This window comes from Panthera leo, chromosome D4 (assembly GCF_018350215.1).
Source record: "Panthera leo isolate Ple1 chromosome D4, P.leo_Ple1_pat1.1, whole genome shotgun sequence".
Classification (NCBI taxonomy): Eukaryota; Metazoa; Chordata; class Mammalia; order Carnivora; family Felidae; genus Panthera; species Panthera leo.
In genome coordinates, this window is record NC_056691.1 from 90842037 (window position 1) to 90856379 (window position 14343).

Below are 14343 nucleotides of genomic sequence, written 5' to 3' on the forward strand. Positions count from 1 at the left end.
CTTCTCTGTTAAGGTTCGTATCGTAAAAAATGGGCAGTGACGGAGAACTTCTTTCAATTTAACGGGCTGATGTCGGAAAGTTCTGGAAATGGTGTCCAGGGACTGCAAATGGACAGGAGCACGTTGGTCTCGTCCCTTTTATCCCGAGGAAGTAGGGCAAGGGCTTTCGCAGTGGAGCAAGGTCACGGGCACCGTGTGGAGTCCTGCTCGTGCACACGGTGCACACACAGAGCCCGCCCTGCTCACGGAGGCATCCCCAGGGCCCACGCCCTGCAACTCATCCGATCGGATGAGGGGGACCCCAGGCTGTGAAGCAGGGACGGTAAACGCGGACACGCCCGCACTGCCAGGAACAGACAAGACCCATCAGAGCCGGATCTGGGAGGGGGCTGGGCCTCCCTGCTGGTTGTAGCGCTTGGAAATTCTGCAAACGGCCGCCGGGAACAGGGGTCAGAGCCCCCAGCAACACGGCACAGATCTGCCGAGCGTCGAGGTGCGTCTGACGGAAACGACCCAGCAACGCCCCACACGCCTGTATCCGCAGCTGGACACACGCACACGCACACGCACGCACACGCGCATCGGCCGCCAGAACAGCGAGGGGCGTGAGTCACCTTCTCTCCCACCGCACCGGGATTGCCTATGCCACCGGGAGGCCCCTGTGGCCCGTCAGCGCCTGGAGCTCCAGAGGGTCCTCGGGGCCGGGGGGGCCCGGGGGTCCCTAGGGGAAGGAGAACCAGTGAGCAGAGACAAAATGCAAACTGTGACCGAAACGGAAACGAGCCGCCACGCCCGGCCGGGTCGGTGCATCCTGGTCGCGCTTACCATCTGACCCACGTCCCCAGTCTCGCCCTTCTCTCCGGGAGGTCCCGGCAGACCCTGGGGACAGGAACACGGCAGAAACTTAGCAGGTCGGTGTCGCGCTACCCCAATACCCACGAGGCCTTCACGGTCTCCCCACCACCGCGCCAAGCAAGCATCCAAGAGCCTCAGAATGTGCTTCTGAGCGTATAGCCAAATGCGAGGCCACCCCCATGACGCCAGGTCTCGGAATTAGCCGGAGGAAATCGTGAGAGAGTACTTGGAGATTTATGGACCGAGGCGCTTGCCACACTGTCCCATTAAACAGTAAAACCTAATGAGCCAACAGCAGGGAAATGTCGGAATAAATTATGTCGCCACCATATGCTGGCAGTGACTAAAAATCACGTTTTCAAAATAAATAAAAAGGGACACGTCTAAAGAATGCTTAGTAACCCCGAACACAACGCGTAAAGCGAAACGCAAGGAGCTACGCTCAAACTTTCCGTACGCCCCGCGTGATTCCGGTTTTGCAAAAGCTGAAGGAGATCACACACGTGCGTGTGTGCGTGTGAATCCACGGAGGTAAGACGCGCCCGGGCGTTTAAAGCCATCAGTCCTGAGTCGTACGTTTGCCGGGCACTCTTTTCATCTACAATTGTTACAGTGGGTCAATCATTTCCACCATCTCTGCAACGAGTGCAGGAACCCACACCGCTGGTCAAGAGAAGCAAATACGGACACGTCTGCGGTCGCGGGGATTTGCGTTGTTTCCAATTAATGAGGAAGCCCCGGGAGGCCCACAGAGCCTGGTCTTAGATTCCCCATTCTTAAAATGTCAGGAGGAGAGGGGTGGGGGAGGGGAGAGGAGAGGGGAAGGAGGGCGGAGGAGAGGGGAAGGAGGGCGGAGGAGACGAGAGGGGAGAGGGAATCAGGACGGGGAGAAGGGACAGGAAGGAAAGGGAAGGGGTAGGGGAGGGAAGGTGAGAGGAGGGGGGAGGGAGGAGGGGAGGGACTAGGGGAGGGGAGACAGGGTAGGGGAGGAAGGGGAGAGGGGAGGGGAAGGGGAGGGGAGAGGGGGAAGGGAGGGGGGAGGGGAGGGGAGTGGAGGGGAGAGGGGGAGGGGAGGGACTAGGGGAGGGAAGACAGGGTAGGGGAGGAAGAGGGAAGGGGAAGGGGAGGGGAGGGGACAGGGGGAGGGGAGGGGAGAGGGGGAGGGGAGGGGAGAGGAGGGACGGGAGGGGCCGGCACCGCAAAGATGAGGGCCCTTCAGAAGGAGACCACCGCCCTTGCACAAACCCTGTGGTTAGTTACCTGCAGCCCCACTGGCCCGGGGGGCCCAGGAAATCCTCTTGGACCTTCGTCACCTTTCTGCCCAAAAAGGCCCTGCTGGCCGCGAGGGCCCGGCTCGCCGTCGGCTCCCTGCGGGGGGGGACGATGGAGCCGGGGGTGAGGAGCCGCTGCCGGTACCCCGCCGGCTCGAGGGGCTCGGGATTAAGCACGGATACTCACGGAGGGGCCTGGCTGTCCGATGGGGCCCTGAGGACCGGTGGGCCCAGGCGGACCCTGGAGGGAGAGGACAGAGACACGGCTGCTTTCCCGGGGCCAGAGCGGAGGCCGACGTGGAGGGCCGGTCGGGGCAGAGACCGCGGTCCGAGGCCGTCAGCTCGGCCCCCACGCGTGGCCGTCGGTGGAAGGATGCCGGCCCGGCGGCAGGGGCGTGTTGTCGCGGGCGGTGCTGGCGGCCGCCGTGCATCATCTGAGCTCCCACCACACGCCCAGACGCGGGCCCCGGAGGCCCTGCGTTAAGCACACGATGGGCGCCACGCCGCCCCCCACACGGGGCCAGGACCCGGCTCCAGAGCGCGAGGCTGGCGGTGCGTCCCCAGACACAGCCCACTGTCGGCCCCGGGAGCGAGGGAGAGAGGAAGGCAAGGGAAGCAGCACCGGGCGGCGGCCCCCACGGGCACACGGTCACTGACCGCCTGGGGACACCAACCCCCCTGAAAAGGCCCAGCCGCTCAGCAGAGTGGACAGGTGTGACCCGTACCAGGAAGGAGCTGGCCCCGAGTGACACTGTTTTTCAAGAAGACACTAGGGCCCCTGAGCAGACCGAGCAAAGGAAAAAGGGGCAAAACAAAGAGGGCAGCGGTCAGGGTGCCCGAAGGGCGGCCGTGACCCAGGCCTGAAGAGCCGAAAGCCTCGAGGACCAAACGCTCCGCTGGCCTTACTTCCCAAAACCCGTGAATGCCTCCCGCTTGTCTGTTCACAAGGGACTCACTCAGGGACATACGTACGTGCACGCACAGACACACACACGCCCGTGTGCACACGTGTGCACGCATGCCACCCACACGCGGGTTCCAGCAGCCGTGTCCTGCTCTGGGCTGCTGACGCTGCCGCGTTAAGGACGGCGTAAACGCCAGCAGGGAGCGTGGGGTCCCCCTACCTGCTCGCCCTTGTCCCCCTTGCTCCCCTTCTGTCCAGGCTCCCCGATCTCTCCCTGTGGAAAGACCAGGAAGATCTGTTAGCCCCGACCCCTCTGCATGTTATCTGCTCCCCATAATTATTTTTTCCTAGAGATGAAGAATCATCTCCTCTCTGGGGGGGGGGGGGCGGATAACTTTCCAAGGAAGAGACATTTCCGCAGATTAATTGATTTCCCTTCTAATACAATACTGGATGGGACGCGGCCTCGATCTCACACGGTACAGGATTTTAGTGGATTTTAAAACGTGGTGAGAATCACGGTGGAAATATTTACTTTGTCAAATTGGGAGGCATAGCAATGCAGGAACAGAGACATCGGTTACCGGGCTCCAGAGGGATTATGAAAGTGCCCAGCGTCCCTGTCATACAGAGCTGTCCCCCGCGCTGAGAGGCGGAGTCATCTGCGCACAGGTGACGAAGTCGGAAATGTCACCCGAGTTATCATAAATGGAAAGTCAAGCCAAAGAGCGAGATTCCACCGTCTTCATTAAACGAGGGGTGAAATATCAGCTCCGGAAGTAACAGCGGTAGAATCATCAAGCACACTCTTAATGAACGGGGGCCTTGATGATTCAAGCGACTACACTTAAAAATAGACACCGAGTAAAATCTCGTCATGTCGGGCTCTGCACATGCAGCACCGACGTGATGCACGGGGGAGCGGGGAGGATCTCTCCTCGCTCAGGAGGCTGGCAGCGAACGTCCCCGAAACGGCAGAACCGCACGGGAGGAAAGCAGTTTCAAAGCCCCCCGAGCACTCCAGAGATCTCATTCGTCACCGCGCTATTTGGGAGCTTTTCCGAAATCCTGCACCGACGCCGAGCGAGCGGGGGCGGGGGCCGCTGTGCCCCCCGCACCGGCAGTCTGGGCTGCGGGTCGTCCGCGGGCAGGGGCACTTGTCCCAACTCTTCTTACCTTGTCTCCATCTTCTCCGGGGGGGCCCACGGGGCCAGCTGGACCGGGGAGCCCCACGGGGCCCTGGAGGCCATCTCGGCCAGCTGGGCCTTGGGGACCCTTCTCACCCTGAAGAGGAGAGGAGACCCCCGGTCAAACACGGCTCCGTCGTGGGACCATCCTGCCACCAGCTCATCAGCCCAGAGGAGGAGGCCCCCGGGTGGGGAGTGGGCAGTTCTGGGCCTCGCCAGTCCTGACGGGTTTCAGCCAGCTTCGCCGAGGATCACTCTGAGCCCGGCCCCCGGCCACTCACATCCCGCACACCGCTGCCTTTCCGAAGAAGGGCTCCTCTTTTACAAATGGGGAAACCGAGGCACAGTTTGTGAGCGGTGCCGCCCAAAGTCAAAGCCAACCAGCCGGATTCCGGAGGCTGTGTGCGGGATCACGGATTCTAGGGGCCAGGAGGGCCTGAGCCCTGGCCACCACCAATGTTCTTACCATTTTAATTCTCGGCCAACACCTCCCCCACCAAACAGGCGCGTACGCACACAGGCATCTCTCTTCTCTCGTGATTCTGATTCACTTCCCTCGCAACTGCCCCTAGAAATCTCAAACGTCCTTACTAAGTCCTTGCTTTGCTTGGGTCACCGTATTACTCTGTGGGCGCAGACCGAGGGGGTGTGTGCTGGGGAGGGGGACACGGGAGAGAAAAATGTGTGCTCAGTGTCCAGATCCACGTGCGGCCAGCACCTACTCGGACCCCACTGCCCCATCTCGACCTCTCCGGCTTGCACAGCTCCCTCCCTGCCCCTCAGTTTAGTTCCTGCCAATATAGCCTTCGACCCTAGGTGAGCCAGAAGCGGCCCAGGCCGGCTGTGGAGCCTTCCTGTGGCTGTGGAGCCTTCCCGTGTGACACCACTGGTCAGGCGGGCAGTGCTGGGGGACACCTGGCCTCCTCCTCTCCCTGGGGCTCTTCGGGGAGAACGACAAGCTCTGCACTCCCGGGAGGTTTCTGCTTAAGTATTTACTCTCTTCAGGCAACGAACTCAACCGTCTCTCAGCCGTCTCCAACCACAACTGTGCTCTACACGCATTCAATGCACCACAGAAGGCGGGTTTCTGGCTCCGAGTTCGGCTGGGTCAGGGTCCGATGGCCTCAGTGGAAACGATGAGATGCCATCAGAGCCGACACCACACCGAACGGATGTTTGCCGGGGCAGGTGCTCCCTGCGTGGTATCGCGCTCGGCCGGGAAGGGAACCGGGCCCTTACCACCCATGAACCGCCAAGCGCGGAACGCACGAGGAAGGTCTTTCTAACAGACATCCGTCAGTGCGGGCGTCCCAACTCTGTCGGGGATGGTCCATGAGCACGTCTGCCCTTCCCTCCCGGAGCCCTGCTCATTCTGACACCTAAATTCCAAAGGGAAGTTTGAGCTGAAATTTGTCCCCGGGACCGACTGAATGCGGGGCAGGTGGGGGGTTTGCAAAATCACGGTGGACACCAAATACGGTCGGGGTGGGGGCACATCAGGGCAGCAAGGGGCACTTTGTGGTTACTCCGGGAAAGGTGCTTGGCGGAGGGCGGCCAGTGGCTTCCCGGGAGGTCTACGCATGAAGGGACCCGTTAATCTCCTTCCTGGAAACCAAGGCTGGGGCAGGAGGCCTCACGAAGCCTCCACGCTGGGCTGGGCCACACTCGGGGTCACTGACAGCCGGCTGTCGGGGGTCCAGGGAGAAGTTTCTCTTCTTGGCACACGCCTCCCGGCCCCAGGCCAGGGGAGGGGGCTCCCATCCCAAACACCCATCCTTCTCCCACAAAGACCAGCCTGGCTCGGGTGACTGGGACCCGGCCACACACGGAGCCCAGAGCCCGGCCGAGACCAAGGCTGAGGCCACACTGGGACACACACGGTCCCCAGCCCCTCCCTCTGTGTGCATGGGCTGGGGCACAGCCGCGCAGGTGAGCTCCCCGGCACCCTCTGGCTCAGGTGACTCTGAAAGAAGCCAGCCAGCGCTGGGAACCCATCCTTGGACCTCAGTCAGGACGCTGGGGACACACCCACTTTCCTGGGGGACAAGCACACCCCCCACCCACCTCCCCACCTCCTGGCTCCCGCAAGCCCCCGGGGCACGCCCGTGGCAGGGATGGGGCTTGGCGGGCAGGGCCCCTGCGCCCCCGAGGCGGTACTTACGGGAGCTCCTTTCTCCCCAGCCGGCCCTGGAGGTCCTTGGGGCCCAGGTCTCCCTGGGATTCCGATGGGCCCAGCAGCACCGGCCGGGCCTCTCTCTCCGGGAGATCCCTGGGGCGGGCAAGAAAATGGTTCATTTCCAAGGCTCCCAAATGCACGGACACAATCTTCCAGAGTGCCACCAAGCCTTATCCCTCCAGAGCCCTCAATAGTTCCAGGGCCCTTCACGGTGCACGCTACTTAGACCAGCGTTCGAGGCTCTGGGTTTCTGGGCCCCTCCTGGCTCCTCCCTTCCCACAATTCCAAGCAGATGCCTGCCTCCTCCCCAGGGTCTGAGAACACATCCTCCTTAAGTGCTTGCCTGGGGCGCCCTCCTGGCCCGGGGCCCCCATCCTCTCCCTCCCCCCCCCCCCCCCCCCCCCCCCCCCGCCGAGGTCTGCCTGCCCACATCGGGCTCCCTTTCCATCCCGCTCCCCCATGTCGCATGTTCTATGCTCTATGGAAGATGTTCTGCCCCACTGACCCCCCCCCCCCCCCCGCCAGAGCACCGCTGACGGGTGGGAACCGGCCTAATCCTAGGGTCAGCACAGGCAGGCCACCATTGCCCAGGCATCGCTCCGCACCGTCCTTTATCGGAAAGAAAGGTACCATTTTCATTTCCGCCTGGCTTCCCTGAAACGGTCCGTAACTCGGGTGGGGAGAGCTGGGGTTACCGTGTGGTCTGTGCTCGGACCCAGAAGGCGGGGGGGGGGGGGGTCCTACAAACCCACATCTGTGCAGCAGAGCTGGGGCCCCGTCCGAAGGGCAGGGGGAGATGCGGCCCCCGTTACACCTCCACGGAGCGCCAGCCGAGAACAGGGGTCCGTGGGCGTGCCTCCCGAGGGTGGGCGCGGCCCCGCGCGGCCCCCGATTCCCCCAGACCACAGAGGCGGCTCTGGGAACGCTGCGTCCTCAGACCTCTCCTAGCTGGACTCCCAACGTTGGAGGCACCATTCCGGCAACAGACGGCACCTGTGCTGGCTGACCTGTGCGTGGGCAGCCCCGGGGCAGGCGGGCGGCCTGACTCTCCAATCTACACTCAGAGACGGGAGATCTGTGCCCCTTCCCTTCCCTTCCCTCCCCGCAGCCCCGGGCCCAGACCTACACTCGGCTCGTCAGCACCTGCCTCGCTCCTCCAAAGGCAGGATGGAGACACGCGGCCCTCCCTCCACACCGCCGAGCTCTCTGCCTGTCCTCACGCAGCGTGCCCCCCGCTCGTGATCACCCCGGCTGCCAGCTCGGGACCCACTGCCCGCCTCCTCCGCGTGGCCTGCCCAGGACCCACAGCGGATCAAGGTCGGTGGGCACGCTCTCCTGGCCCTCGGGGCCGCCCTGTCTGCCTGCCCCCCAGGCTCGGAGGAAGAGGTCGGATAAAGTGTCTGTGCCGGCCAGCCGCACTCACCGCGGGGCCTGGCGGGCCAGGGGGGCCTTCGCTGCCTTTCAGTCCGAGTGCGCCCTGCAAAGCAACGAGAACACGTTCGGGACACCGCGGGGAGAGGGCCCCGGGCTGGGCGGCGTCCAGCTCCATCACCCCGCCCGGCCCCTCACTCACCACTGGACCGGGAAGCCCCCGATCCCCAGGGAAACCACGCAGTCCAGGGGGGCCGTCTTTCCCAGGGAGGCCGGCGGGACCTGGGTCACCCTGAAATCAGAGCCACAGGTGAGCTTCTGAGCGATGCCCGGGACCAGGGTGGCTGGGGAGGTGGGGCGAGGCTTCCTCTCCCAGATCCACCAGACTCAAGCCGGAGTGGGGCAGCCCCAGGCACTGGCTCCAGAAGGAGCCTCTGAGGGGCGGCTTGACGTGCTCCCGGGCAGCTCGGTGCACAGGAGCGTGACCGGTGCTCGCGCCTGGTAGGCACTTTCCGCGGGCTGGCTCTGCGTGTGGTTTGGGGACAGACTCCACCCCTCTGGGCTCAGGGTGGGTTGAGCGGGAGCCGAGGGCCCCCACGTCTGCCCTTTCCATACACTTGGGGCTCCTCGTAAAACTGCTCAGGTAAAGGAGCCTGTGGCCAGACCACTGGCCACATCACCCGAAACAGACCCACCACCCAAGAGACTTGTTCCCAGCCTGAAACCACATTTCCCGAAAAGATAAACCAGCTGAGCGTTTTCCCTGAAGCACATGAAAGCTTTGATATATCTTCCAGAACTTTCTCCAGGGCCCGGCATGGGAGCAGAGGGCATCTCCGACCAGCACGCCCTTGACCCTTCCAAACTCGGACAGCTCTCTCGGTGAGGGGATATGTGCCCACCCACATCTACGCGTGTGTCTACATACGTCACACAGTCACACACATGTGTACGCGTCCTTAAGTGCACACACGTGTATCCCAGCACAGACACGTGCAATTCTTCCAACAACGCTTTACTGGCTCTCCTTCCTTATTAGCGGGTTTACTCTTGCGCCTGTGCTCGCGTGCACGGCTGGGTTTGCTGCGTCCCTCCCTGAAAAGCTGCGAGGGGAGAAGCTCGCCATTTTCAAGCCGATACCCAGGAATTACGACCACCAACCAGGGGCGCGCCCCGGCTGCGTGGGGAGGCTTCCTGGGGAACAAAGACGGGACGCAGGACCCACGCTAAGAGGCAGGCTAGAAACACGTCCACTTTCTGTTTTCGTTATTTATCCTTTAGCCTCTTGTGGCGGGAAACTTTTTAACGGGTCACTTTCTGCTAAATCAGTTTCAGACACGAAACGTCAGGGTGGGTTATGTGCGTCTGGGAGCCGGAGTGGCAGCCGGGGGAGGGGAGGTCAGCCGGGCACGGCCCCGGGGCCGAAGGCCAAGGACGGTTTGACCCCCGGCCCCCCGCTGCCATCCCCCTCTGCGGCAACACAGCCCAGATCCTCCTTCAGACCAGGCAAAAGTGGTCGTCTGGGGAGCCAGCTGGCACGAACAGCACTGGTCTGAGACCCCCCACTCGTTCATCAGAAAACAGCCGGACAGAACAGCGATCCCTCCGCGAAGTCCGGGCCGGCAAGGGAGGCCCGACGAACTCACCTTCGTCCCTTCTTTCCCGGCAAGGCCGGGGAGCCCCTGCTCACCGGGGGGGCCTGGGGGCCCGGGGTGGCCACGCTCGCCCATTGGGCCCGTTTCTCCCGTGGGACCCTGCGGGGAGAGTCCACGTCAGCCCCGAGCGTTTTCGAGACACGCCAGGGAGCAACCTTGCCTTCCGAAGCTAAGGACAGCCCTGGGCACAGAGGCAGAGGGCCCGCTGTGTGCCCTCCAAACCCCACAGTGTTTTGCGAGTGTCCTCCCTCTGGTAAAAGTCCAGGAGGAAACGGACGGGGCAGACAGGGTGGTTGCGTGCCGCGAGGGTGGCCCGGTGGCCACGCGAGAGGTGGGCGGCGTGCCCACATCCCCCGCGGTCCGCGGCCGCAGCGGGTCAATGTCTTATTTCCTGCTGCATCAGGTGGGAACTCGCTGCCCAGTTTTGCTGCTCCAAGCCATGGGTCCTGGCTGCAGGCCACCGTGCGGTGACCCACGGGCCGCGGCGCTGGCCGGAGCCAGGAGGCCCAGGCTGCCGGGGGCTCGGGGGCAGGGAAGAGCGGGCCCGAGCCGGGCCTGGCCCCGGCTGCCCGCGAGCCAGCTCCGTTCCGCCAGCTTGCCTCGTGCTGATTGTTCAACAGACCGTCCCCCGTTCTCCCCATCTGGCTCCCTGTGCGGAGCTCATCTCTGAACGCTAACAAGCCGCGGGACTCGGGATTCTCCGTCAGCAGCACCTACGCCTTCCGAACCCTGGGGCACCTCCCTCCCGTGTGGGCGCCGCGCAGATGGCCAACGAAAGCGGGGGGACGCGGCTGCTTACCTGAGGGCCCACGACGCCCGGGGGCCCTGGGGGGCCGGTCTTGCCTTGGAAACCCTGCGGAGAGAGAGTCACCACGCCGAGATGGCCGAGCGGTTCTCATCAGAAGGCTCGCGCCCCGACCCCCGACCCCGACCCCCGACAGCGAATGTTCCCCACCGCACTTGCGAGGGCCCGTCTCCCCTCTTTCGTCTGTGCGTATATTTCGCGAACACAGCGAGGCCGGAGAGGTTAGCTTCGCTCGCTGCTTTTCCGCCACCGGGCTTTTGTGCCGGGAAACAGATTTTAAAGCCGCCGATCCTGACAGCGTCACTAAGCGTTCACTTTCCCGGCGGACTCGGCACCATTGTTCAGCCTCGGGAAGCTCGACTCGGGAGCTACCTCTGGGCTGTTTCTCATCAGCGACTTTGGGAGATGGTCCCACGTGTGTCGCTAACGCCTCTGCCGAGTGACAGGTGACCTCACCCGCCCCTCGGCATTTGTGGGAACCGGGACAGGGCGGGGGTCTTCGCCGCTTTCGTAACCCGGCAAGTCGAACGCGCGGTCAGCCGGGTTCAGGGGGTTCCTCGCCTCTGCCCGCACACGGCTCGTGTGCCACAGCCCCGCCTTCAGTTTGGATGGTGGCTCTGTTACGCGTCCTCCCTTCGAGGAGGCGGCTGCGGCTGCGAAGCAGGGACGCTTCGTTTCCAGGCGCATCTACGGAGCCCTGCACGTGCCAACAAGATGCCCTCTGCAGGTGCCCTGAGACGCTGGCAGGAACGTGCAGCTGTGACGCCCGGGAAGCTGTTAGTGGGAGCTCTAGAATCTGGAGGGGGGCGTCTTAAGCCACAGGGAGACCTGGGGGGCGAGCGGGCTGGCCCGCGTGGCTGATGGGCAAGGGCGGTTCCCTGCCTCACTGCCGGACGGCCGCCGGGCCAGCACCGGAGACTTCACGCTTAGCCGCTGGACCGTGCAGGGCCCACGGCGGATTCAGCGTCTCTGCAAATTCTCGGGGGGCTCTTCTCTTGAGGCCCAAGGGAAGCTGCATGCAGTGCACGGGAATGGCCGTACTTAAGTTTATTTATCTTGCGAGAGAGACGGCGTGTGCGTGTGCACGTGCGTGCGAGCGGAGAAAGGGCAGAAAGAAAGGGCGAGACAGAGAGAATCCCAAGCAGACTCCGCGATGTCAGCAGAGCCCCACATGGGGCTCGGACTCGGGAACGGTGAGATCGTGACCTGAGCCGAGATCCAGAATCGGACGTTTAACCGACTGAAGCCCCCAGGCGTCCCGGAAATGGCCATTTTTCAAGCAGAACCTTTGGAGGCAGCGTTTACAGGGTCAGAAACAAGGGGTGGTGGACAGGTCAAGGGCACCCTCACGTGGGGGGCCGTGGCACAAGTGCCAAGTGCAGGCAGGAGCCTGAGTGTAAGGCAGGAAAGGCCCGTCCGTTTGCCCCGGGGTCAGGACCATCCCTGGCTGGTCTCGAGCCCCTGGCCGGGACATGAGCTTTGGGCTCACGCTTAGAAGCGATGCCCTTTGCTGCGTCCGTTTTCTAAAGAACAAAGTCAACACCCGAGGGAAGACCTTTCTGGAAGGTTTGTCTGGACGCCCCGTGTTGGAGACATCTGTCCTGCCTGGGTCTGGAGACCGGGTGCCCCCCCGCGTCCACGAGGGCAGCCAGGCACGGCACGGGTAGCTGGGAAGCCCCTACGTTACTTTCCCAGCAAAGACGAGCAGCTTAATTACTCCACCAGCCTCTGTCTGGGGTGAGCCAGAGGCAGAAAGGCACACGCTTGGCAAAACCTTGTGTCTTGTCTCCTCAGAACAGCATTAGAGAAAAACAGGCAAAGCTCAAACGGAATGTTTTAATTTTTCTCTATAAACAAAAGAACGAGGTGACGTGCATTCATCAGCCAGCATGCGCCCCGCAGCAGAACGCCGGGAAGGTGCAATTAAAAGAACCTTTGTCACAAGGAACCAGGGAGACAAGGGGATGCTTTTAGCGCAGGCACGGAGGAGATGTTAACGGCGGCGTTCAAAGCTTCGTGGGACGCGGGGTTTGCTGTGAGACCCTTTCAGGGGCCCGCGACTACAAAGAAAACTGGCCGCAGAGACAGAGGGGCCGGCTCAGCAGCCTGTGCCGTCTTTCTGGTGACCAGGAGGTCCCCACCCGTCCGAGCCTGGAGCCTCCAGGTCGCAGGTGCGCCCACGGCCTCCCGCGGACACGCCCGCCGTGGGTGCGGTGGGCTGGCCTGCAGGGCCAGGAAGGGACCTTATTTCTGAAAGACGCTTTTTCTTCCCACTGAAAACGCCGGGCGCTTTAACCTCCGGCCAACAGCGACGCAGCCTGCACCGGGCTTCTCCAGAGGGAGGGGCGAGGTGGGCGGTGCACCCGGGACGGCAGAATCGCTCACCGATCACGAGCCTGGCTGAAAGCCCAAGTTATAACCGGGCGGGCCACCTGCCTCGTTGAAGGGGCCCCGCGTAGCCCCTGCCATCAGCCCCGGGGCCGGGAGGGCCCGCACAGGCAAGGCGCCAGGCCGTGTCCCTTCTCTTACTACATCCCAGCGCGAAATGGCAGAATGGCACGGGGTCTTTCCGGCTCGCTTTCTGGCCCGAAGGCGCACACTTCGAGCGTGGCCGCACTCACGATTCCTCACTGAGGAACAGGCGGCTGGGTGCACACGGTTCAGCGTGCGGGTGGCATTTTGTCTGCCATGATGGTTCTGAACGTGACCCTGGACCGAAGTTGCCGGGACACCTTGGGCACCGGCACCGGCCTTCTGCGCACACAGAGCCGCCCCAGGCGCCGCTGGCCTGCACGGGGCCGTCCGCCACCTCAGGGGCCTTCCCGAGGCTGGCCACTTTCTCCCGAGCCCACGGGGCCGAGGAGGCGTGCCCACGGGCGGGGCTGTGGGAGAGGCCGGGCCAGCCTGCGTCCCCGTGTCCCCGTGTCCCCCACGCTGCCAATACTCACGGTCTCTCCTCTCTGTCCAGGGTGTCCCGGGAGCCCGTCCTTGCCCGGAGGGCCCTGAAGGAAGAGGCAAAGGGAAGAAGTTGCATTCAGTTCTGAGAGGCGCGCACCTTTGGGATTTCAGACCAAACCAGGGGACGAACACGGCCACCTCGCTTCAGAGAAAGCTCCTGCGAGGGTCACAGTGACCAAGTGCCACGTGGGGACCCAGCACCTGTGCGTCACCTCCCGAACCCGCACAGCCTTCCCGAGCGCCACACTTCCCCTCCCAGGGGAGAAACTGAGGCAGGGAGAGGTGCAGCCGTGGGACGCACAGGCAGCAGCACGGGGACCCGGGTCCGCCTTGTCCTGGCCGCTGACCCCCAGCATGTCCGTCTGGCGACAGTGCCCACGGGCAGGCATCTTTCCTTCTGGGGTGTAACAGAGTGCGCTCTGCCTGTGCTGACTTGGACTGTGCCCCCAAAATACGGGGGGAAGTGCTAGCCGCCCCGCACCTGCGAAGGTGACCTCGTTTGGAAACGGGGGCTTTGCAGACGTCACCGACGCAAGGTCACACTGCACTGGGGTGTTCCCAAAGTCGGTGGCTGGTGTCCTCGCAGCAAGACGGGGGCGTGACGACCCAGGGACACCCCCAGAGGAGGCGCCACGTTAGGGTACAGGCAGAGACCGCGTGAAGGGCGTACAAGCCGCGGACGGCCAGCAACCACGGGAAGCCGGGAGCGGGGCGGGGAGGGGGCGGTCTCTCCCAGAGCCCCCCGGGAGGAACCGGCCCCGCCAACCCCCGATCTTGGCCTCTTGGCCTCCAGACTGCGAGACAGCACGTTTCTGCTGTCTCAAGTGGCCGAGTTGGTGGTAATTTGCAACGGTGGCCCGGGACACTCACACTGGACCCAACTACAAGATCGTGTCCGCCCAAATGGGAGAGAGGTCGCGCTTCCAAAAAGCGGCTCTCTCCAGTTTCCCCGCCGACGCCCCTCCCACCGGCCCAGCAAGGAAAACACGTTACTCACAGGAGGGCCCTTGGGTCCAGGGAAACCGGTGGGTCCTTGGGGTCCGTTGGGTCCCTGCGGATAGAGAACGGCCAGCTGAGCACAGATGTCCTTTCCCCAGTGTGTGGGGGCCCAGGAGACCCCACCATGGTCCTCCCGAGTCCTTGGTTCTCCGAGCAAAGTCT

At 63.4% G+C, this 14343-nt stretch overlaps 1 protein-coding gene across 2 annotated transcripts in view; it reads right to left on the reverse strand.

Moving 5' to 3' along the window:
- COL5A1 (collagen type V alpha 1 chain) overlaps positions 1-14343 on the reverse strand; it is a 149121-nt gene that overhangs the window by 24044 nt on the left and 110734 nt on the right. For both annotated transcript variants that reach the window (XM_042914277.1, XM_042914276.1), the window contains exons 36-48: positions 14180-14233; positions 13173-13226; positions 10219-10272; positions 9411-9518; positions 7967-8056; positions 7817-7870; positions 6379-6486; positions 4207-4314; positions 3251-3304; positions 2314-2367; positions 2116-2223; positions 826-879; positions 615-722 (exon numbers count right to left, since the gene is read on the reverse strand). In XM_042914277.1, coding sequence (XP_042770211.1) covers positions 615-722; positions 826-879; positions 2116-2223; positions 2314-2367; positions 3251-3304; positions 4207-4314; positions 6379-6486; positions 7817-7870; positions 7967-8056; positions 9411-9518; positions 10219-10272; positions 13173-13226; positions 14180-14233 — 1008 coding nt within the window. The remainder of the gene's footprint in view (positions 1-614; positions 723-825; positions 880-2115; positions 2224-2313; positions 2368-3250; positions 3305-4206; positions 4315-6378; positions 6487-7816; positions 7871-7966; positions 8057-9410; positions 9519-10218; positions 10273-13172; positions 13227-14179; positions 14234-14343) is intronic.